The 27,638-nt window shown below is 40.6% G+C and overlaps 1 protein-coding gene and 1 long non-coding RNA gene across 2 annotated transcripts; both read right to left on the reverse strand.

The window, feature by feature from the left end:
* Positions 1-1,444: 1,444 nt before the first annotated feature.
* On the reverse strand, positions 1,445-3,287 carry KDM4D (lysine demethylase 4D). The gene is made up of 2 exons (XM_040976746.1): positions 2,088-3,287; positions 1,445-1,456 (listed from the first exon to the last, which is right to left on the reverse strand). The coding sequence occupies exons 1-2, from the start codon at positions 3,285-3,287 to the stop codon at positions 1,445-1,447; spliced, it is 1,212 nt and encodes a 403-aa protein (XP_040832680.1).
* A 106-nt stretch (positions 3,288-3,393) lies between these two features.
* Positions 3,394-27,564, reverse strand: LOC121154324. Its single transcript, XR_005883477.1, has 4 exons — positions 27,386-27,564; positions 27,175-27,286; positions 25,677-25,771; positions 3,394-3,597 (listed from the first exon to the last, which is right to left on the reverse strand). It is a non-coding gene; the product is annotated as an uncharacterized LOC121154324 (long non-coding RNA).
* Between the last annotated feature and the right edge of the window lie 74 nt (positions 27,565-27,638).

The following is a 27,638-nucleotide window of genomic DNA, read 5'->3' on the forward strand; positions in this document are numbered from 1 at the left end:
GGGAGAGGGTATTTGCCAGGAAAGCGATGGCTTGCTTCTCTGTCATATGTCTTTCTGTATCTAAAGTAACATTTTCCATTTTCCAAAATGTATACTCTATTTGTTCACTCTGTGTACTTCAAGGTTGGATATTTTATCTAAATGTCATTCTTATTTGTATTAGTTACTCTGCTTTCTGTCCATATTCTCCACAGAATTAAGCTGATTCCTTAAATCTGTAACTTGCAACCTATTAACAATGTTTTTCACTTCTAGTGCCTTATACTCAAACAGTTATATATTTCTTAGGAGATGCCTCTTCCCACTCTGGCTCTGCCTCTCTCATCTTGCTCTTCATGCTGCCCCCCCGCCACACACCCTGGAGAGGCTTCTTTTCTAGTCCTTGAAAAGGAAGACCACCAAGCCCCACATTAAATTCATCGTACCTACAGTGCCCTGCATGGGAAACCCTCTGTTCTAAACCCTCCTTTCTGTGGATTACAGCTTAGGCAGGGCTCCTGCTCCGTACTCTGGGAACCATGCTGGTTCACCCAAGCCAGCACTTGTCCTTTATGCTCTGTGTCCTATCCTGCCAGTAGGGTCTTCACAGAGCAGAACACTAATGGAAACTGTCCCACTCCAGTATATCTAGACATGCTTACTGGTGTGAGTCATTTTTTCAGTTGTGAGGAAAGGAGGTGTGGCTTCCAAACAAGTGAAGACTTGGGAAGAAGCAGGTCAGAAGATCACATTATTTAATGCTTGTTGTTGATCTCTCTCAGGTATTTGTGCCAGCCAACTGCCAAGTTGTCTGAAAACATAGCTGCAATGTCAATTCTTCCAGCTGCCCAGCCAACCAGAGACCAGCTACACCCCTCAGGCCCACTCACTAACACTTCACAACGGAATAAGTCCCTAAAAACAAGTATTAAATGTTTTGAGATTTTGAGAATGATGAATGAAAGAGTGACATCCCTCTGCTGGACTCTCTGGCCCTGTCCATGCCCACAAGGATGGACATATGATTGTGTATGAAGAATTACGCTATAGTAATTTTGTAGGGAAACCCAATGAAGGGGGAGGGAATTGGGGAGGGGTAAGGGAAATCCCACAATCTATGGAACTGTATCATAAAATAATAAAAAGAAACAAAATAAAAAAATAGTAACATTCCTCTCCCACTGTTTTAAATCCTTAGAAATGAAGCTAGACGATAACATTTAATCACCTTTAATATTCATGAATAAGGATGACACTACATTTCAATACAACCATCACTTAGCCCATTAATTTCTGTGACTCTGTAAACTCAATTCAAAACTGCTTTATTTTGCATAAATTGTGTTCAGAGTGGTGAGAAAGAGGGACCCTGAAGGAAAACCAAATCCTAGAATGCTGTGCTAGCACAGGTTCCTCTGCCGGCCCATGATGTCACCAGAGCATGGCTGGGAACATGTTCCAGTTATCACTGGGGACCCTAACAGAGACACAGCGGTGGCTGAAACCTCAGGCGGAGAGACAGATGTAAAGAGTCCAAGATATTCTGGGATCAGGGTAGAAGGATAATGGATGGTCAGACCGGGTCAAGCTGGCAACTGCCAGAGACTCAGCACTGTGGATCTGTGGGAATATCAACTGGGAGACACTCTTGCGCATGACCAGTGATATACAAACTTACTCAGAGCTTACCTGTACGTATAAGAGTGCCAGCAAACCTCCACTCTGCAGAGCATGGGAGGGTAAGGCAGCCCTGGGCCCAAGGGACTGGCTCAGGACAGCACCCCAAGACCTTAGCAGGAAGCAGAGGCCTCAGGTTGAGAGGGACAGTGCTGGCCATCAAGGCTTTTTCTGTAGGTGGGAGCTGAGGCTGGGCGTGCTTTGCCCAACGAGAGACGCCTCTTGGCTAGAGACTGGTGGCTGGGCTCCTGAACTTCCAGTTCCTGAGCATGACAACCATGACCACTACTAACAGTTGAATGGACATCTGTACTAAAGGATCCCTGGCAAGTGGGAGGGACTGGGTCCGGTTTCCGGGAACAGCGGACAGGGGCCCTAGGCTGTGTTGTAGAAGCTCGGGCAGCCAATGAGCGCCGGGGGACCTTGCTCACAGGTGCCCGGAAGTGGGTTCCACCACCCATGGCCAGGGGCCTAGGCAGTTTTGCAACCTGGTAGTGCCGGAGGTGCCTCAAACCCAAGGCAGCCCTCCGCAACGTGCGATCTTTCCTCTGGGATCTCTGCTCCTTGCCGGCTGTTTCCGTGGGCTGCGTGTGGTCCACAGGCGCCCGGTCCAACCCACGCTTCCACAGCTCATAGCGCTCGGGTTGCAGGATGCGCACGAAGGCGTCCATGGAAAAGGACACCTTAGCCTCCCCGCAGCTGCACTGGGAGGCCGCCTTGCCATAGTCGATCCAGCGCAGGGTGGCGAAGTTGATGGCTTCGGCGCAGTTGAAGCCGTGGTTGAAGCCCGCGTGGTAGCCATAGGGGAAGGTGACCACGAACTCGCCGGGCTGCTGAGTGACACGCTGGCACGGAATGCCGTTCTCCCGCAGCACACTGGGTGAGATGAGGGCTACCTTGTGGCGCAGGAAGGCCCGGCAGGCTTGGGCGCTGGCAGGGAAGAGCTGTGCAGCCAGCTCCTCCAGCCGCCGCCCGTGCTCAGGGGGCACCGCGTACCACGTCTTGGGCTCGCCAAAGTGCAGGTAGTTGACGCTGTAAAGGTCCATGTCCTCCGTGTGCCAGGCGAACGTGGTCTTCCACATGCCAAAGTAGAGGTAGGGGGTGTTGACGCCCTCGATGAGCACGCCGCACTCCTTCTCTAAGAGGTCCTGAATGGTGCCCAGGCTTCTGAGGTTCCAATGCATCGTGTTCTCATCAAATAAAGAGCCGCTGATGTCGGCCCCGTAAATTGGAGAACCGTAAAGGCGGTTCTTCCAGTAGATTCTCTCCAAATCCTCAAAACTGAGATGGGCTGGGGCCCGGTATTTGTTGCTGTTTGCTAGTTGGTGATAATCGCCCACACTCATGGCTTTCTTCTTCTTGTGGTACTGAGTAAAGACCCCCGCCTTCCCAGAGACTATCTGTTGGAGAGGGAGTGGTATTAAGATGTCATTGATGTCCTCATAGGTCTTTCTGGCCCTCCACTCCTTGGGTGGAATAACCTTGGCCACACCTCCGCGGTGTGCACCCTGTGATTCCATGTAAGCAATATAGTTATCAAAATCACTAAATTCTTCTTTGGTCGGATGAAATATCATTATGCTGCAATTTGGATTCTGAGCACCGTTGGCTTTAGACCTCATAGGCTTCATAGCTGCAGTTCAACAAGCTTCCAATTACCAGTGTTAGGGTATGTCAAGATGGTGCTGTCTCTCTATAAGGCAGCAAGACCTACCAGTCAACTTTTTTTTTTTTTGCAAAGAAAATAATAATCTTTTTAGACTGCTGATACACCAGGGGACTCACTAAGTGTAGCAGCTTTGTGGAGGCCCAGAGGGTCAGTGAGTCCGCAATCTCTTATGTTTCTCCCTGTCTCCAGGAGTTCTGTTGGATCAGCCAGACTTGGGTGGGTGAGACCAATGTAGTTGAGTATGTAACTGAGGGCAGTGTCTGCAACACAATCTGAAAGAAAGAATACAAAAATATTGAAGATTAATGTTTGGGAGAAAGTCATGAGGAAGTTACAAAGTGAATAGCAGAATATAAAACTACTCTTTGAAATATAGGCTAAAATTTACAAGACTATCAATGCAAAGGATGGTACAGTTGTGGAGTAGAGCAGAAATTATTTACTAGAGTGAATGTTAAGCACTACAATCATTTTGGAAAATTCTTAGGGCATTGTTTTCTGAAATGGACCACGTTCATGTGCTGTTGTGTAACTATCCACATGCCCATGGTTGCACATTCCAAGTCACTTCCAAGAATGTTCTTAATACTGTTTCTAGTGGCCAATTGTTGTCAATAATCCACATGCCCATCAACAGTAGAACGGATGAACACACTGATGTATATTCATGACTTGGAGTTCCATAAAGCAATGAGGAAGTCAGGTGAAATACAGGCATATAGATTATAAAGATAATAGGGAACAAAAATTATCCAAACCTGTTAGGAATCAAACTGTCAACATAATGACAGCATAATGAATTTTTTTTGTCTGTTAGTTTTATGGAAAACAGATAAGTTGTACGTAGGGACAGATGAGATTTTCAAGTAATGCTAATCTCTTGATAATTCATGAAACTGTAATACCCTGATGGGTGGGCGGAAGATAATGGCTTGAGTGCTGGGTCCCTGCTACCCACCTGTGAGATTCCGATTGAGAGCCAGTCTCCTGGTTTTAGCTTGACACACCCCTCCCCCATCCTAGCTATTGTGGGCATTTATAGAGTAAAATGGTAGATGAGAGATCTTTGTCCCAATACTTTTTAAATAAAAATAAATAAATAAATGATAAACCACGGTAAGAGACAGTGGATCATTTAAAATGTAAATGAAAGGAACAATTGAAAATAAATGTATTAAAAATCCAGCTGAAGACAGCATGTTATTTAAAACAGAAAGGAGTATCCAAGAAATATCAAGGATATAGATTTGATTGTTAGACTAATGCCATATGACTTTAGGACATTTGTTCCCATGACTTACACAATTGGTAGCAACCTTACCAAGACCAATTAAAAAGTGAATTTCTGTGTAGAGAAAAATGCCACTCGAAATACATGAAGAAAGAAAATGCTAAGCTTCAATGAGTGTCAGAGCTTTTCCATGCTAGTCTAACTTAGGCAGAGAATGATGGAGGTGTCCAAGGATTGGATAGAGGAGCAACAGTGTGACTGTAACGAAACGCCACCATTAGGTAGGTGCTGGGCTAAAAAGGAATTGAGAACATATGGATGGTAAAGGAAGTGTAACAGTCCTTAATTCATTGGTACTTCTAATTTAGTACTAGTGAATTTCTCCATTAGTTCAAATAATTGTTTTACGAAAGAAGGAAATGTAGGCTTAAAAAAAAAAAAAAAGGATGCTTGGAACATGTTTTTCAAATGAGGGGCAGTTGATATCCGAGTGTTTACAGATGTCCGGTAGTACTCCTAAATTATTTGACTTTATGTTATTACTCCTCAAATTATTTACAATTCCCATATTCTTCCAACATTTTGTTCTCAATATTGACTTACACACCTTCCTGAACAGATAAACTTGAGTGTTTTTCTACCTTTGTTGTAACAACAAAACCCAACATCTTAAATCTCCTATAGTTTTTTTTTTGGCACATTTCCCTTTTACCTTATGTTATGTAAATAGCACCCCAAACCAGAAAAGAAACTTTTTTTTAACACTTCATTTCCCATAGACCCTTTCTTAAGAATTTTCTATGCACTATCCCTTTCAAATAGCACAGTGAAGCATGAATTTAGTATTAATGGCATCTCCGTGGTATGGAAAAAATAAGATATTTAACTTAAAGAGCATTTGTTATCAATCTCTATAGAGTTGAAGGCCTATATTTATCTTGTCTTTCACCTAAAAACATTTTGAGAGCATTTTCCCCCTTTTCAACACTGCATTGTTCAAAGGATCTATGAAATGCCTTACATATAATAGGCACTGGAAATTTGTTGTTAAAGAACCAATTAGGTGAGGTCAATTGGTACATACTTCTTTCTTTCCTCTGGTTTATATCCACCTTTCTGTATGATTACTAAGAGTGGAGACATTCCTCTTTTGGTCTGATCTATCCATTTCAACTCCTTTAATTAACACCCCTGCTTACTCCAGGACTATGATCAGTACCCATAATCATTATTGTCTTTTTATCAGATCACTACTTATCAATCTCTTTTTTTCAAAGATTCATTTATTTTCATTGGAAAGGCAGACTTTACAAAGATGGAGAGATAGAAAGATGTTTCATCCAGTGGTTTTCTTTCCAAATGGCCACAATGACCAGAGCTGAGCCAATCCAAACCTGGGAGTCAAGAGCTTCTTCCAGGTTTCCCACGTGGGTGCAGGTTCCCAAAGCCTTTGGCCATCTTCTACTTGTTTTCCCAGGCCACAAGCAGGGAGCTGGATGGGAAGCGGGGCAGCTGGGACACAAACCAGCACCAATATGGGATGCCATGCTTGGAGTTGGAAGATTAGCCAGTTGAGCCATTGTGCCATCGACATTATTCATATTTAAGCTGCTGACCTTTCTCTTGCTTTCCTTTCAGCACCAAACATGTCAAAAACATAAGTCACAAATGAAGTTAAGTCTATATTCACAAGCCATTTTCTCATCTTTCTTCCCCATTCTGCTTCTGGTTCCTCTGCCCACAACAAGCTGTTGAAATTGTTCTTCATAAATTATCAAATTTCCCCCTGAATGTTGTTTCTGGGGTTATACTTTCCCTATACACCTCACTGGCTCACAGAATATCTTAACATATTTAGAACAAATTGATCAGTTTCTTCTTCTTGAAACTAATATTTTCCTTCAGATGTGTTTATTTTTACCAATGTGTGAAAAGTCTGCCAGTGGTCCTAGTTGCCATCAACTATCAGATCCTTCTCTCCAAGGCATATTGTCAATGACTTCTGCAGTCTACTATGAAGCTCTTTAAATCCCAGCAATGTTTCCTGGGTTCTTCTTACTTTCTTTATAAAAGAAGTAAAGGATCCAGCTTTCCGCTTCTCCCATGAACTGTGTGTCCTCATTCATGCTAGAGACAAAATTGCCTGTTATTTCACAGGCATCTCCCCATTTCACCCTACATTTAAAAATTTTATTTTTCTCCCTTTTCACAAGGTTATTTAAAGCATTACACAGTGAGAAACACACACACACACACACACACACACACACACACACACACACGGATCTATCTTCCACCTGGTGGGTCACTCTCCTAGATGGCCACAATGGCCAGGGTTGGCCCAAGGTGAAGCCAAATGCCAGGAGCTTCATCTGGATCTCCCAGATGAGTGTCAGGGATCCAGACAGTGGGTCATCTCCCAATGCCTCTGAGCAGCTGGAACATGAATCAGTACCCATATGGGATGCTGGCATTGCAGGCAGGGGTTTTACTGATTATGCCATAACAATGGCACCCAAATATTTTTTGTTAGTGATTTTATTTTACATTCTGTGTATTACACGTAGAATCAGCTATTTCATTATTTAAGTTGCTGTAAAGAAAAAAGTGGGGCAGTAATTTGATACAGAAATTAAGGCACCACTTGGGACACCTATATTTTATTTTGGAGTGCCTGAGTTTGACTCCTGTCCCCGACTCCAGCTTCCTGCTCAAGTGCTTCCCACGGGCAGCAGCTGATGGCTTACATAGTTGGGTCCTTGCTTCCTACCTGGGGGATCTGGAGCTTTTGGACTTGGGCCTTGGCTTAACTATTGGTTCTGACTATTGTAGCTTTGAGGAGTGAATCAGAAAATGGGAGCAGTATTTTTCCTCCTTTCTTCCTTCCTTGCCTCCTTTCTTTTTCTTTAACTCTTATTTTTTTCTCTCCATACCTCTGGAATAAATATTTCTTATAAGGCCCATTTTATTTATGAAGGGCTGAGTTACAGAGAGAGAAAAGGGGAGAGCTACAGAGATCTTCTAATCACTGGTTCATTTCCCATTTGATCACAATGGCCTGGGCTGGGTCAGGCCAAAGCCGGGAGCCAGAAACTTCCAGCGGGCCTCCCTTGTGGGTGCCGGAGCCCAAGCACTCAGGCCAACCTCCACTGACACCCCAGGCACTTTAACATGGAGCTTTATAAGAAGCGGAGCGGCTGGGACTTGGAATCAGTGCCCATATTGGTTGCCAGCATCACCAGCATCACCAGCAGTGGCGGAATGCATTATGCTACAACAGCAGCCTGAAGAATTTTTACAAGAATTTTTAAAAGTGCCATTGTTTAGAGAGTTCAGTATCTGAAAGTTAAATACTATGCTGAAGATCTTTCCTCCTCAAGAAATAATAAACTGCTCACTAGGACTATAACATAAGCCCCCACGTTTTATTGCATATTCAATTAAAATAAGCTTCAAATTCTATTCTATGGTGGTCTCAAAAAGCTTTTGTATGAGACTGTCTTCTTGCTTCTTTCAAATGAAGTGACAAGCACCAATAAATAGTCTGCCATTTCAGATTTTTCTGACCCACAATAACATCAAAATCTTCATCTAAGGAACGACAACAAAGAAAGGTATTTGGGACCCGGCACAGTAACCTAGTAGCTCAAGTCCTCGCCTTGCATGTGCCAGGATCCCATATGGGCACCAGTTCTAATCCCAGCAGCCCCACTTCCCATCCAGCTCCCTGCTTGTGGCCTGGCAAAGCAGTTGAGAATGGCCCAAAGCCTTGGGACCCTGCACCCGCATGGGAGACCCAGAAGAGGCTCTGGGCTCCTGGCTTTGGATTGGTGCAGCTCTGGCCATTATGGCTGCCTGGGGAGTAGATCATTGTCCAGAAGATCTTCCTCTTTGTCACTCCTCCTCCTCTCTGTGTATCTGACTTTCCAATAAAAATAAATAAAGCTTAAAAAAAAAAAGAACTATCCATTTTGACGACTTGTTTAGAAAAAGAAGAAGATAGGTATTTGAAGAAAACTATTTTCTTCCTATCAGAATGGTTAAAAAAAAAATAATGCTTAGTGTCAGAAACTTGACAGATTCTTGAAAATTATAAAGCCTTTTCTCCCTTTATTTTAAAAAAAGGATGTCCCCTAAGCTTTCCAGGAAGAGATGTGTGTGTGTGTGTGTGTGTGTGTGTGTGTAGCATGCAAAGTGGGGTATAATAAAAATAAAATATTTGTATCCATTTCAATATTTTCTGTTTTAGAATCTATTTTCTTACCTAGAGGCAGGTAAGTATTATTTTCTTTTTATATGCTGATTTACTCTTAAAAATTTTTTTTTTAATTGTGAAATCAGATATACAGAGAGAAGGAATGATAGAGAAAGATCTGCTGGGGTCCGTGCGGTAGGTGTGGATGACACGAAGGTGTGAAGAGAACAGCTCCCTGCTTGGCGGGGCCCGGGGAGCTTCCAGCTGTTTGGCAGGGCCTGGCGGATTTCTCTCTGACTGCCTTGATGCAGTCTCACCCCCTTTTTGCATGGACACTCAACCAACCCACTAAGAATTCTGTAATCTATTGAGGCATTGTTTGCCCCTGTGAGATGGCTTTTGCAACCAACATGAGCTTGAGAGTTAATGTTATTGATAACGTCTAAGTGAGTGGGCCTTTAGCTGTACAATTAAACCCATGCCGTTTCTGGACAGCTTATTGTATGCCTACCCATTGCCCTGAAATTGGGCCCAACCATATAGCATGCCTCCTGGGAAATGGCTTGATAAGAATTTTACAAACTAATGGAAGTGATGGGAATATGAGCTGAAACTGCTATGGCAAAAAAATATACTTACTGTGGCCTTAAAGGCTAGCCTGTCACTGCAACTCTTTAGAGCATAGAAAATGTAGTTGTTTTAGCTACTTTCATAATTTTTTAATTAGAGGAATTATGGGGTGATTTTATTAACATCATAGAGATATACTATTGATTATTGTTTGATCATGTATGAGGTTGTAGAGCCTGCAATTAAAGGGGGATTTTAAAAAAATGAAGGGGATTTAATGTTCGAAACTTTTTGTCTTAGATCTTTGTTTTTTTCTCTTTTGATGTATTTTTCCCATTAAGTGATAATAAATGTGAAAATAAAATGTAGTAGAAATGTTTTACTGATTAGTAGGTGACCATCTGTGCCTTGGCCTTGGAGTTCTGGCTGTCACCTAATGGATACTTCTGAAGAATGAATAATAGCTTGCTTTAAAGAAACTGAGTACAGTAACTTACAGAATGATCTTTAAGAGCACCTGGTTGACCATGAAGTAAAAATTAATTGAACATCTATGCATGCTGGCTTAGTTCTGAAGTTAAAGATAATAAATCAAACGTTCGTGCAGAGGCTTGTAATGTGTCTGAGTAAATAAAAGGACAGTGTCGTCTTGAGATGTAGCAAGAGGGCACCAAGTGACAGTGGCCATGTCTTTTCTTATCGCCGACTCCACGCACCCTTCTCGAGCTCCGAACTCAGCATGAGCTGGACTCTGGCAAAGATCTGTCCGATGATTCACTCCCCAAGTGGCCGCAACAGTGGAGCTGAGCCAATCCAAAGCCAGGAGCCCGGAACCTCTTGCGGGCGTAGGATCTCAAGACTTTGGGTCATCCTTGACTGCTTTCCCAGGCCACAAGCAGGGAGATAGATGAGAAGTGGGGTGGACAGGATTAGAACTGGCACCCATATGGGATCCTGAGTATGCAAGGCGAGGACTTTAGCCACTAGGCTACTCCCCTGGGCCCAGTACTTTGATCACTTTTTATGTGTTGCTCCAGGCACATTAACGGAGAACTGCCACCAAAATGGAGCAACTGTGTATTGAATTGGGCAGTCTGCTATGGGATGTTGGCCCCTTTCTTAGTTTTTTGATATGAGTATATGCCTTTTTTCCTTTAATACTTAACATTTTGTTCTTACTTTGTGGCTGGTTTTTTGTTTAGTTTTTGTTTTTGTTTTACCTCTCTGAAAATACTAGAACATAAATGATTTTTGAAATCTTGGGTTTTTTTCACATCTGTTTTTGATGTTGCTTTCTGTCCATTACTGTATTTGATCCGTTTTGAATTTAAGGTTTTCCCAAAATGTTATAATCCTCAGTGGTTGGTTCACATAGAAAATCACAGCTCAAGAAAGCTGAGTGAGAACTCAGAATGGATGGGAGTAGTGACTGTTACTCTGCCTTGGTAATCTACCTGGCCTGTTTCCTAGGAGAACTCTTGGATTTGTAGATTTGGTCATATTCCTCAGTGAAGACTCCTCCAATATTTATACTGGAGAGGATCTGGCTTCCAAATTAAATAGAAAAGATGTCTTAAAGTTCCATTACTCACTGTGCCAAGTTCACCTAATTTGCTTCTCATATGATTAACACAGTCTAATGGTTCCTGAAATCTTCCAGGGCAGAGATCATCCTTTTTACCTACTCTAGAAAAATGAAGCTCAACCTCCTGCCAAGCCAAGGGCAGGAGAACTGGCCAGAGGAAGAATGAGGAGCTGAAGTTATACCCAATTCTAGCCTCATTTCACCTGCCTCTGCCAGAGGTACTTAATTCCATAACCCCTTAAGCATTTCTGATTCTATAGAGACAGCCATGTTGCTTCTCAGCTTCCTTCCTTCCTTCCTTTTTTTTTTTTTTTGACAGTTTAGGATCCAATTTTACAGGACTTAATAAATCAACCTACTTTGATTTTCTAGAATTTTTCGACTCCCTTGTGTCACTTACCATCTTTTAAGTTTCTTTCTTTCTTTTTAGATTTATTTTTATTGGAAAGTCAGATATACAGAGTGGAGAAAGAAGAGAGGAAGATCTTTCATTCATTGATTCACTCTCTGCAACAGCTGGAGCTGAGCCAATCTGAAGCCTGGAGCCAGGAGCCTCTTCTGGGTCTCCCATGTGGGTGCAGGGTCCCGCAGCTTTGGGCCGTCCTCGACTGCTTTCCCAGGCCACAGGCAGGGAGCTGCATGTGAAGCAGGATCACCGGGATTTGAGCCAGCACCCATATGGGATCCCAGCACATGCAAGGCGAGGACTTTTCCCACAAGGTTATCACGCCCTTAAGTTTATTTCTTAAAACAGCAATCTTTTTATGTCCACTCTAGTGGGACTTTGGATTAAAGGAGAGAGAGCAAATCACAATTTTCATTGCTTTTTGCTTTCCCAAGTGTCCCTCGCAATGCTTCCTTATTCATACTTTTGGCTCTACTTGTATATCTGGTCACTGAGCCCATCTAAGTTCTTCCCACCCCATTTTTTTTTCCTGTGTTATAACTCCTGTATTATAGGTCAAGCAAATGTTCTGCTACAGAATGTATTCACCTCTACCACACATAAACTTAGTGAGGATTCTGTCCTCTGCACTCCTTCAGTACTATTGTTTGGGTCATTGGGTCATTTGGTGCTTAACACAAATTGTTGAGGTGGGAGCTCTCCCTCCAGAAGGCATTGAACTTGATAGATAGTTGTCACCTCTGGCAGGTACTCATCTAACATGACAATTTCCTTCTTGGGATATGCTTGCTTCTCATTGCAAGGCATCCGCAAGTCTCTGCCCCCACAAGCTTCAAAATTCCATTATTGATTAGCTATATGAAAAACAAAAAAGACGGCTTTTCCTTCATTCTTTGGGCCTACAAAGGCCAATGTTTGTTATATACTTTATGTTAGGAACATCCAGGAAGGTGGATACAGAGGAGAAAGACAAATGGAAGGTGCATCAGGCATGAAAGCATAGATTTAACTATGGCATTGATCCCAGAGATCGAGATTTAACATTTCAATGTCGGGCTATGATCTCCTTGTGACATAGAACACACTGAATGTGGAGTTGAGTCTTCCCTGCTTCTACTATCATGGAACGTGGCATTAGATGTTTAGATAGATATTCACTCGTAGATTCATTTCCAGAAATGTAAGTCTTTTCCACTCAAACAGCCCACCATGTATAGAAGCAAATTTCACAGGAATATTCTTTCTGGAATCTTCTTTTGTTTATTTGAATCTGAATTGGTTCGTCTTTAGGTTGTCACAGAGTCTGTATCCAGATTCACTCTAATCCAGAATAGTTCTTTTCCTTCTTTGTCACTTACAATCCTCTTTCCTCTTTGCTGGTTTTATTCCCTAGTGCTGATAAAATATATCCACCGGGAGCATTCTGAGAAGATAGTAAGTGCCTCTTAGAATCCGTAGGAGGAATAGAAAGTAGGATTTGAGGATTGTGAATCCAGGGACAAGAACAAAATTATGCAACAAGACATACTGTGGTATGCTTTTTCCATCTGGAATATATGCCACTACAGCCTTAGAATGCAGCCTCACACCACCTCTCCAGGAATGGATGTTTGCAAAACAGATTTCCTCATATTTCTTTAATTTGAGGTCTTCCATGGAAGTATCTGACTGGTGTACCTAGGTCCTAGTCCAAGTCTTCACTGTTAGCCGAGTTCTGGCTTCAACTGTGGTGGGGAAGGGACTCATGGTGTGAAAAATGCCTTCAAATAAAAAAGGGAATTTTAAAGATTTTTATTTTTATTGGAAAGGCGGATATACAGAGAGGAGAGACAGAGAGGAAGATCTTCCCTCTGATGATTCACTCCCCAAGTGAGCGCAACAGTCGATGCTATGCCAATCCGAAGCCAGGAGGCCAGGAGCCTCTTCGGGTCTCCCACATGGGTGCAGGGTCCCAAAGCTTTGGGCCGTCCTCGACTGCTTTCCCAGGCCACAAGCAGGGAGCTGGATGGGAAGAGGGGCCGCCGGGATTAGAACTGGCGCCCATATGGGATCCCGGGCGTGCAAGGCGAGGACCTTAACCACTTGCGCCACACTGCCGGGCCCAAAAAAAAGGGAATTTTAAAGATACTGAATTTCCATGATATCACAACTGTTTACCAGAGTTTATAAGTAGGAAGATGTCTTCATTTTTTACATGAAATGCACACCAATTCGTTTTCTGATCGTCTTTACACAACCTGCCTTTATTCTGTGAACATTAGGACATTCCTTTGTTCTCTATTTTCTAAAATTTCATTAAGATATATGATTGGTAATTCACTCTTGTTAATTCAAGAATTCTAATATAGAAACTCGTGATCTTCATTACTTTGAAATTGCCATGTATCCTCTGCTTGCTATCTTCCTTCCCACTCTGTTTTCAGAAAACACAATTAGTTGGACAAAACAAACAACCCAGGAAATTCTTGCGTGACCTTCTCATTTTCTTTGTTTTTCTGTTTCCTAATGTTCTTTTCTTCTGTTATTTTCCAAACTTCTAATACTTCAATTATTTTAAATTTTCCAAATTTTCCTCTGAATATTCATTACAGATTTCTGATACTGTCCATAGATGCAGATTTTCTCATCGCTACTAAGAAATATTAGTTTCACTGTGTCACACATAATGCAATGTAATTAATAAAAAAAAAAGGCTTAAAAAAAGGAATATTAGTTTCAGAGATTTAAAAGTTTTATTTTATCTCTACATTGCATCTGTTTTCTCTAAATCCACCCTTCCAGGATGTTTTGGCTTCTGTTTCCATGCTTAACATACTGTCATTTTTAGTATATTTTTTGCTTGTACTTAGAAGTTAGGCATTCAAGGGCTATATTTGCTATGTATAACTAACTGGTGGCTTCATTCAGAGTGCACTTCTGTTGGGGATGAAGACACCTGTTGGTAACTGAAGGTTAAGATTTATTGAAAAGACTCTCTGATTCACATATTCCTCTCAACTGAAACTGGTGCTTAGGAATTCATAGTGAGTTTTTGTCTTTGAGAAATACTAAAGTTACAAGAAATGCAGTCTATGACAAATCTGCATCCCAACTCTCTGGAATTGATATCTTAATGTTTCATATTTTCCTCAAGCAATTTTAACAACTTTATTGAGAACTTACGTAGCACAAAATTCATCCATTTTAGGTGTACACTTGAATAGCTTTAGCATAGTTACAAATTTAGGCAGTCATTACCACAACCTAATTCTAGAACACATCCATCACTTCAAAAGGGAATTTTATTCCCATTAGCATCTGTCAGTTCATTTCTTCCACAATTCCAAGTAACCACCGAGTTACTTTCTACCTCCATAGATTTATCTACTCTAGACAATTAATATATATTCAACCATATAACACATGGCCTTTGTCATTGGATTCTTTCATTCAGCATGTTCTTGAGATTTATCCATGTTGTACCTATTAGCACTTTCTTTCTTCGACCAAACCATACTGTATGGTATGGATATAATACATGGTACGTTTCCACTGATCAGTTTAAGAACATATGCATTGATTTGATATGTAAGCAATTATAAATAAGGCTTCCATAAACACTTGTGTGCTATATGTGGGTATACTTTTTCATTTGGAGGGGTTGGGAGATACAAGGAATTGAATTTACTGGGCCACTCAATAACTGTTTAACATTAGGAGAAACTGAGTTTTCAAAAACACCTGCAATATTTTACACTCTCACCTAAAATATATGAAAGCTCCAATTCTTTGACATCACCAAGTTATTGTTGTTTTTGTCATCACAATTCCAGTTTTATAAAGCATTAATCCTTGTAGTTTTTTTTTTTTTAAGATTTATTTTGTTTTATTGGAAAGGCAGATATACAGAGAGGAGAGACAGAGAGGAAGATCTTCCGTCTGATGATTCACTCCCCAAGTGAGCGCAACGGTCGATGCTATGCCGATCCAAAGCCAGGAGCCAGGAACTTTTTCCAGGTCTCCCACACAGAGAGTCCTAAGGCTTTGGGCCATCCTCAACTGCTTTTCCGGGCCACAGGCAGGGAGCTGGATGGGAAGTGGGGCTGCCGGGATTAGAACCGGCGCCCATATGGGATCCCGGGGCGTGCAAGGGGAGGACTTTAGCCACGGCGCCACTGTGCCACCGTGCCGGGCGCAATCCTTGTAGTTTTAATTGGTATGTTGACAATGAGCACCTTTATCACACCATTCTTGATTATTCTTGTATTTTTGAATATGTTTCCGCTCAAGCATATTTGTTTATGTTTTAAAATTTGTTTTTTGCTTTACTGCTGAGTTACATAGGACCTTTATATTGTTCTGATTACTGAATATATACTTTGCAGCTTTTTATCTGTGGGCTTTTGTTTTTGCCTTCTTGATTATATCTTTTGAAGTAAGTTAATTTCTGAATTTTGATGAATTTCCAATTTATCAGTTTTTGCTATTGTTACTTATCTATTTTTTGTGGCCTCTAACTTTATCTTGTCTAGTCCAGGTTCATGAAGATTTGCTGTTTTCTAGACGATTCATAGGTATATGATCAATTTAAGTTTAATTTTTGTACACAGTGAGAAGCAGACATCCAAATCCATGATGTATATAGACATCCAGTCGTTCCAGCACCATTTGTTGAAGCATATTTCCTATTGAATTATCTTGCAACTTTTGTTCATAATCAGTTGACCACAACATGAGTTAATTTTGAACTTTCAATTTGATAGCATTGAACCACATGTCTGTGTGTGTACCACTGTCTTAATTATTATAGCTCTGTACTAAGGTTTATATAGGGAAGCATGAACCATCCAAGCATGTTGTTAATCAAGAGTGTTTCACTATCCTGGATACTTTAATTTTCTATATGAATTTTAGGGACAGCTTTTAATTTGTGAGGGGAGGAAATGTGAGTAGGAATCATGATGTGGATTGCTTTGGATCTGTAGTTCAATTGGAGAAGCACTAAGTCACCTGAACCATGAACAGGGAATATCTCTATTCAGCTTTTATTTAATAATGTTCTGTAATTTCCAGTGTTAAATGTCAGATTACACATTAGTGTGCAGAATCAGTAGATTTTTCATATATTGATCTATGTATCTTGCAACTATGCTAAGCTTTTTGAGTTCTAGGGTTTTTTAAATGGATTTTCTAAATATAAAATAATATTATCTGTTAATGAAGATAGCTGTATTTCTTCCTTCCAATCTAGGTACCTGTTTTTTTCCCTTGCTTGATTACACTGACTGTAAGTATTCATTATAATGTTGAAAAAGAGTGGTAAAAAGAGGCATCCTAAAAGATCTCTGCCTTGCCTTGCATACTTTCAAAAAGAAGAAACAAATATTTCAATAAAGTAGAAGGCTCTTTCTGCTCCAAATTCCAAATCTTCTGCTCCTTGCCACTCCTTATTAATATAATTATGAATTTGGTGTGACTTTCCATCTTTTGATGTATTTTCATTCTGTATGTGTATATTCATTAATAAAGTGCTATTATGTGTATCATCCGCTATTTTTATTTTATGTAACTAATTCATACTAAATTTTTGTAATTTTTAAATTCAAAACCAACTTCAAGACACAGTCCTATATACACATGTGTACATTTTTAGTCTATCATATTTTATGAATGTATTTCTATATAAGCGATATGACAGGAAAAGCCTTTTACACATGTCATTGTGATAGCTCTAGGGGGGAAACCTGAAGTACTTCTCAGTGTGATCTACATGCTGCATCTCACCGGGCAATGTCTAATCTCTCTACTAGTGACTGTCCTAACGAATAGGTAGGAAAATTTCTGTTTCTGCACACTTCCAACAGCACTTGATAAAGTGCCACCATTTTAGTGCTGGCAATTTGGTTAGTAAATCTGCTTATCCCCATTTATCATCATCATCATCACATGTGCTGTTTGCTGCTGATACTGTGTTCACACTGACTTACGGAATATTTCTGAGTTACAGTTTTATAAATTGAAAGCTCTATCTTTTATTTTTTAAAAAAGATTTTATTTATTTATTTATTTATTTTATTTTTATTGGAAAGTCAGATACACAGAGAGGAGGAGAGACAAAGAAGATCTTTTATCCAATGATTACTTCCCCAAGGAGCTGCAATGGCTGTAGCTGAGCCAATACGAAGCCAGGAGCCTGGGGCCTCTTCCGAGCCTCCCATGAGAGTACAGGGTCCCAAGTCTTTGGGCCATTCTCGACTGCTTTCCCAGGCTACAAGCAAGGAGCTAGATAGGAAGTGGGGCCTTTGGGATTAGAACTGGCACCCATATGGGATTCTGGTGCATGCAAGGCAAGAACTTTAGCAGCGAGGCTACCACACCAGGTCCTATCTTTTACTTTTTAAAAAACTGATTTAATATTAAAGATATTTTGAAAAAAAAATGGTAGTCACATTTGTTCATTTTTTCCATTATGACATCTCTTTACGCCCTGTTATTACGTCCTGTTATTCAGCTCTTCTTTGAAGTCATAAAGGTCATATTTTTCTATCAGCTTTTTATTTCTCAGAATGTTTTATTGATGAAAAGCAGGGATCTAAAGTTTGTTTTGGATTGAATCTTTTTCATTTTCTCCTTTCACTTGGATTTGCTTAGTTTCTTTTTCTTTCTCTTTGTTTCTTTCTTCTTCTTTCTCTTTTTGTTCCTTTCTTCTCTTTCTTCCTTCCTTTCTTAAATTTTTTTTTAGAGATGTATTTATTTGGAAGAATTACAGAGACAGACAGAGAGATCAAGGTCTTTCATCTGCTGGTTCACAACCCTAAATGGCTGCAACAGTCCGAACTGAGCTGTCTGTTCTGATTCTGGGAGCCAGGAGCTTCTGGGTCTTCCATGTGGGTGCAAAGACCCAAGTTCATTAGCAGGGCACTGGATCAAAAGTCGAGTGGCCAGGACTTGAACCAGTGTCACAGGCAGACAAGTATTCTTGCAATGCGATCATGCTGGCCCCAGCATGGCTCTCCATCTGTTCCAATTTTTCATTTCTTTATCAGTATTACACTGTTTTAAATAACACAACGCTATATTTAGCTCAGGGACCTGGTAAGGCAAGTCCCCGTATTCTTATTCACTTTATTTTCATAGTAAACATGTCAACTTGTTTTAAAATCATATTGATTTGAATTAGTACTACATTGAAATTAAAGAAACATTTGAGATATATTTTCCTATCTTCTATCTTCAGTACTGAGAATTTCTATGCATTATCCAGGATATTTATTTATTCAGATTTTGTTATGTATACCTTAATATGGTTCCAGAATTTTGTCCAAAAAAACCCAATGTATGTCCTTAGATTTATCTTGAGGAATTTTATATCCTTTTGAGTATGTCATAAGTGAATACAGTTTTATATTACTTTCATCATTATTTATTGATCATATATCCCCCTTTTAAACATTGTACCTTTTATTTCCTAATAGATCTTCTAGTCTGACCATTGGCTCTGAGTTTCCATGAAAATCATAATTTCTATGCCAATCCGAAGCCAGGAGCCTCTTCCGGGTCTCCCATGCGGGTGCAGGGTCCCAAAGCTTTGGGCCGTCCTCGACTGCTTTCCCAGGCCACAGGCAGGGAGCTGGAAGGGAAGCGGGGCTGCCGGGATTAGAACCGGTGCCCATATGGGATCCCGGGCGTGCTAGGCGAGGACCTTTAACCACTTGCGCCACCGCGCCGGGCCCGAAAATCATAATTTCTAAGAAGATTAAATTGTATCTCTTCTTTTTCCATTATTCATAGCTTTTTTACTTTCAAGCTGTACAGGAAGGGAAATCCTAAATAACTAGATCTGAACTCTACTAAAATGCATGCATGTTAAATGAGTTAGTGGTAATTCTACATTCATTTCAGATTTTCAGTTGATGTTTTTAGAAAAACTTAAGTTACATCCTGTCATTTATCACTTAATCTGAGGCAATTCTGAAAGCAACGGGGACCCAGCAACAATAATGAACCAAGAGCCGACCAGCACATCTAGTAGTTAAAAATATTCACGGTATTTCCAAACCTTGGGATATGATTTGTTTCAATTACCATAAAAACTTTATAATAAATCAAGTATGAATAAATGTCAAACGCAGAAAAACATCACAACATGTTCTTTCACAAAAAACCAACCAATAAATTAAAAATATCAAAAGGATGACTAGGAAAGTTAGAATTTCTTATAATACATTTCCAAATAAATAAATGAGAATAAAATAAAAATAGAAATTAGGACATACTTCAAACTAAATGCAAATGAAAATAATCTGAGCAAACTGATCCCATAAACAAAAACATTATGATCCATGAGTTAAATACAGGAATGAAAGGTTAGTAGAAAATGTCAAAACAATAAATAGTTCACATGGAGAGGTTAAAAGATGCTCTCATTAGATGTGAGGGGGAAAATGGCTGATAAAATCTACCATCCTTTCAGCAAACTAAAAATAACTGGAGACAAAGTTAATAATTTAAAGTGAATCTACCCAAAATCTTCAGAGAGTTCCTCCTTGCAAACCAGGAAAAAGGCAAGGATACCTATAATAAGTATTTTTATTCAACCCACCATCCTAGAAAAACCAAGATAAGAAGGCAAGAAAAAAGCAGAAGAAAGGGAGAATGATGGAGCAGAAACAATGCTGCTGTTGCTGGCAGATGATGTGATTCTCTGTGTGAAACACCCAACAAATCTCTGTGGGAATCATTTCAGTTAACAGATTTAGGGAAGGTCTCTGAACTTAAAAATCAATATATAGCAGCATATGTAGTATTTCTAAATAGCAGGAACATTTAGATGAGGAAAATCCAAGAATGCCGCTTACATTATACATTAAAGGAACACTTTCAGCTAACAAAAACTTGCAAGATTTCTATAAAGGCAATAACAAATGCCTGTGGAAAACACATACGTTAAATGAACTTTAGAATATCATGATGATCCTAAAAATCAAAAAAATATAACCCATTAGGAAATACTAAGACAATGTGGTAAAAATGCCAATTCTTCTTATTCTATGTTCCTACATGGAATATTATCTCAATTGAAATCTCAAAAATGACCTGACCATCGTCTTGTAAATTTTATAGTGCAGTCCAAAGATCCAAGAATACACGCTCATTAAAGATCAGGCTGAGAAGCTTTGCTCCACCAGGTCTCAGGACTCCCCCATCTCATCTCGCACAAAAATAAACTTTTAGTGAAACGATAAAAGATTATTAAACATTTAGAAAACAGCATTTGAGAATATCATTATGACTTCACACAAGACATACCATGTGCTAAAACAACAAGCAAAGATTGAAAATCAAACTAATGTAAAATTAGAGATTTATCCCTATCAAAATATGCCAAAAGGGGAAGCCAGGAAGTGAAAAATTATATGTGCAGTATATATATGTATAGAACCGGTGCGCCAAGCATTAAAAAAAAATTCCTAAGATGATGACAAACCAAAAAAATGACTTAGATGACCTGCATAAGAAATTCAAATGGACAATGAATTTGTAATTGTAAACATTGCAAATATATTTTACAACATATTTAATAGATGAGATAAAATTGAAACATCAGTATCCAGTGCAGTACGATTATTGAACTCTAACCATCGTGTTATAGAATAAGAGCTTTCATCCTGTTGATGGGACAGACATGTGAAATGCACACACGAGTGCATCTTTGCACATCTACAGGAATGTTTGTAGTGACACCTTCTACAAAATCACCATAATGGAGAGCATTACTAGAATTAATACATGTGCTATTACTTCTACCTAATAAAATTCTATGTCATGTACCAGACCTACACATACCATATACTACCTGCGAGGAAAAATGCAAAACAAAAAAAGAATATGACTCATTAACATACAAGTGTGAACACTTACATAACATCCCCAAATTGACAAGACTTACAATTTAGGCATTCATATACAGGCATTTGTTGAAATTTATTTTGGGATTTTATTCTTGATTTTTGTAAGTGTTCCACTGTGGGAAATCATCTCCGGTCTCTGCCTGCCACCCGGTGGGCGTGACCCAGAGCTTACCTGCCCTGGTCTAGGGTGTGACTTCCAACCCCGATATGATTGGAAGCTCAACAGGATTAGGTGTGCCTTTCATCCAATCACAGTGTCATTACTGGGCGAAGGGACCGCCTGAAAACTCCCTCTTACCCTTGCCTGTCTTAGACCTGTATAAACCTGGAACTTGGGCTGAATGAATGGACATTCCTCACCAGCTTATCCCTGGGTGTTTCTTGTGGCCAAAGAGCACCATCGCCTCACCCTCAGTGACCTCGGGGCTTAGCTGGCAGGCCTAAACCACAAGAATGTGTGTGGTCTTAGTTATAACATTTTATATACATATATAAATAGCAGCATGCACATGTAATAAATATATATCCCCACATATACAACATAAATATTAGGTCAGTGTTGTCAATTTGTGTGCTAGATCTGCAACTCTGACTGATTTGGCAGTTTCTCCTTTTAAATTCTTTACTTTTTTCCTGCAGATTTTTCCCAGTTATGTGGTTAGTTACATACATGTCTATAAATGTAACACATCCTTTGGTTTCTCCTTGTAATGTAGTTAAGATGTGTTTCTTTGCTTCTACTAATGTTACTCAATATAAATAATGATTTTGGTATTTAATTCTACTATATAATAAATCTGGTTTAGAATTTGTTTGGCATGTCTTTTCTATCTTTTAATTCTATAAAGGTACTTCAAAACAAGTCATGGAGGGGCCTGGCGGCGTGGCCTAGTGGCTAAAGTCCTTGCCTTGAATGATCCGGGATCCCATATGGGCACCGGTTCTAATCCTGGCAGTTCCTCTTCCCATCCAGCTCCCTGCTTGTGGCCTGGGAAAGCAGTTGAAGACGGCCCAGAGCTTTGGGACTCTGCACCCGCGTGGGAGACCTGGAAGAAGTTCCTGAATCCTGGCTTCGGATCGGCGCAGCACCAGATGTTGCGGTCACTGGGGGAGCGAATCATTGGACAGAAGATCTTTCTCTCTGTCTCTCCTCTTCTCTGTATATCTGACTTTCCAATACATAAATAAATCTTAAAAAAAATCATGGAAACTAAAATCACGAAATAATTTGATGTGGGGACAAAAAAAACCCTGAAAGTCATGCATACAAGGCGAAAAGTTTATAGATAAAAACTATCATGGATTGCAAAACTTCTTTGTAACAAAATAAACTTAGCCTTTAATCCCATTTTCCATGGACTTCTAGAAGTTCTCTTACATGTGCTATTTTGGCTTTCTTTTGATTTTTGCCTTTCTTCTGATTTTCCTAGTAACGAGAGAATAGCCAGTAGCCATGTCAAGAGATCAGATAAACTGCCAAGTTGTTAACCAATAACCTAGTCTGCAGCATCAGCAAAAGACATTTTATTTGAAAGACACCTCCAAGGAATCATCTCCCTAAACTCTGGTGTCTTTATTATTTTTTAATTTATTTTTATTGGAAAGGCAGATATACAGAGATGAGAGACAGAGAGGAAGATCTTCCATCCAATGTTTCACTCCCCAAGTGGTCGCAAGGGCCAGAGCTGAGCCAATCTGAAACCAGGAGCCAGGAGCTTCCTCCAGGTCTCTCATGTAGGTTCAGGGTCCCAAGGCTTTGGGCCATCCTCGACTGCTTTTCCAGGTCACAAGCAGGGAGCTGGATGGGAAGCGGGACCACTGGGATTAGAACCAGCACCCATATGGGATCCTGGCTCGATTCAAGGCGAGGACTTAAACCACTACGCTACCGCACCAGGCCCCATGGTGTCTTTATTTTAAAATCAGGATTTAGTTGGAAGAAGGTAAGCTGCTTTACTTCCCTATTCTTCTCACTGTCTAAACAGGTTAGAGCACTGGCATTTTACATCAGAAAATGAGAGTGATTTTCAGGTTAAAAATTCAAAGAATATTCCATTTTTCATATTACTTTAGTTTTAAAGGTAATTTCTAACTCACGGGTATTAAGATTTTTCCTGGCTCCAAGTAAAAGCCTTAAAGTAAGTTACACATTTTATAGTGTGAGACCTTTGTAATGCTGGGGTAACTAGAATTGGAGTAACTCAATCAATGGGAAGAGCTGGAGAGTGGAGTAGCATTCTCACTGCATTGAGGGCATGTCTGATTAATTTTGATGATACGGAGCCTAGAAATAATCTTTCTGGATCTTGTCATGTCCTTGTGTAAAATCAAGACTTCAGAGTGGTAGAATGTAAATTACTTTTTTCTTTTCAAAATATGAAACAGATCGAGGTAGTAATTTTTACCAGGATATCATTTTTTTTTTTTTCCTGTTAAAACTCATTCACTCACTCATTTGGAAGCCGTTTTCTGGGTAACTGCTAGTATCAGCCATGCTCTCAAATGCTTGGTCTACATTATTCCATGAACCAGAAACCTCTCTAACCTTACAGAACCTATATTGTACATGGAAGAGGAAGAGAAACAAACAGTAAAGGAATTAAATAGGATCCAGGGAGATAGATGATTCATGCTACAAGAAAGAGAAAGAGCACGACAAGGAAGATAGGGAGTTCATGGTGCTAGGGGACAGTTGGGGAAAACAGCTCAACTTTACAAAGGACTGTCAGGGTTGGCTGGCCTTCCCCCAGCAGCAAAGAGCTTAAGGGAAGAGCATTCTGGGCAGAGGAAATAGCTAGTGCAAGGGCTTGACAGTGCGAGCAAAGGTTCATGTTCAAACCACACCAGGAAGGCATGTGTTCCGGAAGTGTAGGTGATGAGAACAGAGAGCCAGGTGCACACCCAGGACGCCCTTGTGAGCATGTGGGTTTTTGCTGCAAGGGCAACAGGCAGTAAGTGTCTTTCCCACTGACCTACTGCCTGTCCCTTTTCTTAATTCCTCCAACTGCATTTTTTTTTAAATTGTTGTCAATGTGATAATTTTCATTTTCCTCTCCAGGAGGTTGGGCACCTCATGTTATCTGCTGTCACATTTATGTTGTCTTTTCTAAAGGAACTTTTTGCATCCTTTCTTCACTTTTATTGGGTTTACATTTTTCATGTTATCTGTATTACTGTTGTAGCAGTAACCCTTAAATGTCAAAGACATTAGAAAATCTTACTGTTACTCCAGTTTTTATCTGTAGATTTTCATTCTGGACATCTCCTACAACCAAATAATTTTTACACAGAAACAAAATTTAAATTATATGTTTTGAAACTCGGGTATTCCACTTTGATCAAACAATCTTTTCAAACTCTAGAAATCTACTTAGAAATAATTTTACAATTTTCTTCTAGGATTTTGGGATCTCATTTCTTCCCTTTGGGTACTGCTTTTATGTAATCCTTGAAGCTCGACTTTCACATTATTGTTTTCCCATATACAAGCCAGTTTTGGAGTTTCAAATATAGAAAACATTATTTTCCTACTAAATTAAAATATTTTCTTTCTCATGTCTAAAATGAAGGAGCATGTTTAAGATTAACATATACTACTTCATGCCTAAAAGGTGGTAAGAAAGACATGAAAGAGATGTTTTCCTAGTTGATGGGAAGCAGGAAGTACATCATGGTGCCAGCCAGTGAGAAGGGGGAAGTGGTTAGGACTCAAAGTACAAGTCACCTCGTCTCCAGTAACAACCGAATAATGATAACACAGGCACAGCCAAAGGGAGCAGACACATCGATAGAGAGAAGAGGTGAGGAGTGCTTGTTTAAGAGCCTCTATTTCCCCAGAAAATGAAGATATTTACTAACAGGAAAAATGAAATAGAAGGGAAAGGGAATGAAATAGAAGGGAAAGGCATGCAGGCTTGGCGAAAGAAAGGAATATGAATAATAGCATTGCAGATGAGGAAAATGTAAGATAATTGCAAACACAATTAAAGTTCAATTATTATACAGTATTCATATATAGCATATATAGTATATAGGTTATATGATTTTGGTCAGCAGTGTTAGATTATAAAGTGAATGTTTAGCTTTAAGTAAACGTTCTTTCCCCTTCTAGATATTTTGAAACTGCTTAAATAAAAAGATTTTATTAGTACATTCAGGTCAAATAAGTAAGCAATTTCCTAGGTTTTTATACTGTCGAACCAATAAGTCAAAAGTTCTTAATTTTGTGGTCTGATTATATTGGGTGTTTGTGCTAATAAAATTACAGTGTTGTTACATGGTCACAGTTGGCAGTCCAAAGATTGGGTAGTAAGCTATGAATTAAACAAATGGAAGAGATCCATTCAGGGTTGAAAGGGCAGTTGGCCAAACTGTATTTTCTTTGTGTCATCATCCTGCCATTGCTACTACATTCCTCTATTTCATAGTGCATCATTCATTCATGAATTCATTCACTCATTCCACAAATACTTACTCAGCACCTATTATGTGCCGCGCACAGCTCTATCTGCAGAGGAAACAACCGGTGCACAAGACAGACAAGGTTCCTGCTTTCCTGGAACTTACGTTCTAATACAAGAAGATAGACAATAACAATAAAATATTATTAATAATAGGAACAGCTGGCATTTACGTAGCAAGTACTGTTTGCTGAGCCAATTCTATGCAACTTTACAAGTATTAATCCTTACAGAAGCATTAAGAACCAAGGACTAGAATTATCTCCACTCTATGTAGGAGGAAGCTGTGCTCAGAGGACACAGTGAGGGAACACAACTTCCCTAAAGGCTACAAAAGGGCTGAACTGGTTTAGAACCAAGACAGGCTTTGGCTCACTAGCTTTGCTATGCTGCAAAGCCAGTGTTCCCAGACAGGGAACAAGGTAATACACAAGGCACAGATTAAACACAGGTGCTGTTCAGGTAGAGATGGAGGGATGGGAATACAGACTCAGGTGTCAGGGAAAGCCTCCTTGAGGTGCTAGCCTCGGAGGAGGTGCAACCTGGCCATTGTTGTCTTGGTGTGCAGGGAGCAGAGAAGAGATAATACGAAGGTCTAAATCAACAAGCAAGGTGCTGTTCCCTTCCCCTTGGTTGGTAAAACAGAAATGCCCATTTGGCTCTACCTAGAGCCACCGAGCGCTCAGAGTGTAGGACTGGGACTGTTGAGCCCAACTCCAGCGGTGCTGGGGTGCCGTGGAATTTTATGTGGGGGAGGAATGCCAGATCATGAGTTACAATCCAGGTGGGAGACGGGCACAGTGGTTGGGCCGGGATGCTGACTGCGGAATGAAACCTAGGGTAAATTTTGACAAGACCTGTGAAAGAGCAAGGGCCATCAGAGAAACGAAGGGAAGGGAATCTAAGTAGGTGCCAGGGGATTGTAGGTTTGAGTTGCCAATACAATGGCTGCATCCTTGACTGACACGTGCCAGACTCGGAGAGGAGTGGCTTTGAAAGAAATCAAGACCTTCATCTTGACTCTTACAGAGAATGGGACTTTTTCTACTGCTTCTTGTTTCACTTGTTCAAAGATTGGCCCTGGGTAGGGAGACACCTTTGAAACGCAGTTGGGAGAGTGACTTTCGCTGGTTTTACACACATTGAGCATCTACTGTGTGTGACTCAATATCAAGAAGGACTAAACCAGATCACGGCTTTCAGGGTGCTTATTTTACGGGGGAGGAGGGCAGCCGACTGGTATCTGGCTTTTGTCTGTTTTTCGCCTTTGCTTGGTCTTATTAAAACTTGACATAACGCTTCAGTAGCCATCTTAATAATTCCACCGCACGCTGCTCCCGGCGGTTGGGCCCACCGTTCTAAACGCTCAAGGTCGTGAACGCCTAATACTGCCATCTCCCCCTCTGCTAGAATTTAAGGGCATTTTACAGAAAAACAAAAACAAAAAACCTTAGCAAACAATACCAATACAACCTTGGCTTTGAAGTCTTAATATTTTGGCAGGAATGGTACCTTTATAAAGATCGTGGCTGCCCCCGTACATATTTTGCTCTTTCTTCATATCCAATTAAATGACAACACTAGTTTTTTCCGCAGCTCACTTTCCTAGGCTGGATGGATCTATCTGAGGAGAAAGGACGGAAACAGAGCCGTTGGATGCAGGCTGCTGCGGGAAATCCTCCTCCTGGCTGCCTGCCGCCAACAGGGACGGGCGGCCGGCTACCCCGGGTCTGCCGTCCGCGCAGCGCCGGAATGAAGGAGTCTGGGAGCGGGGTCGGGGAAGGGAGAGACGTTGCAGACATTAAGCAATTGGCTCTCGAAGCTTAGTGTGATGTTCCAGCTCTGCTCGGAAGCCCTGATTTCAAACGCCCGCCCCCTCGGCCGTTTCGGCCCCGCCCCCTGCTGTCGTCACGCCGGGCTCCCGGATTGGTCGTCGCCTCGCCTCCCAGGGCGGTGTCAGCGCTTGGCTTTTGCTT

The sequence above is a fragment of the Ochotona curzoniae genome, unplaced genomic scaffold, assembly GCF_017591425.1.
Source record: "Ochotona curzoniae isolate NIBS_2020 unplaced genomic scaffold, NIBS_Ocur_1.0 contig_2723, whole genome shotgun sequence".
NCBI lineage: Eukaryota > Metazoa > Chordata > Mammalia > Lagomorpha > Ochotonidae > Ochotona > Ochotona curzoniae.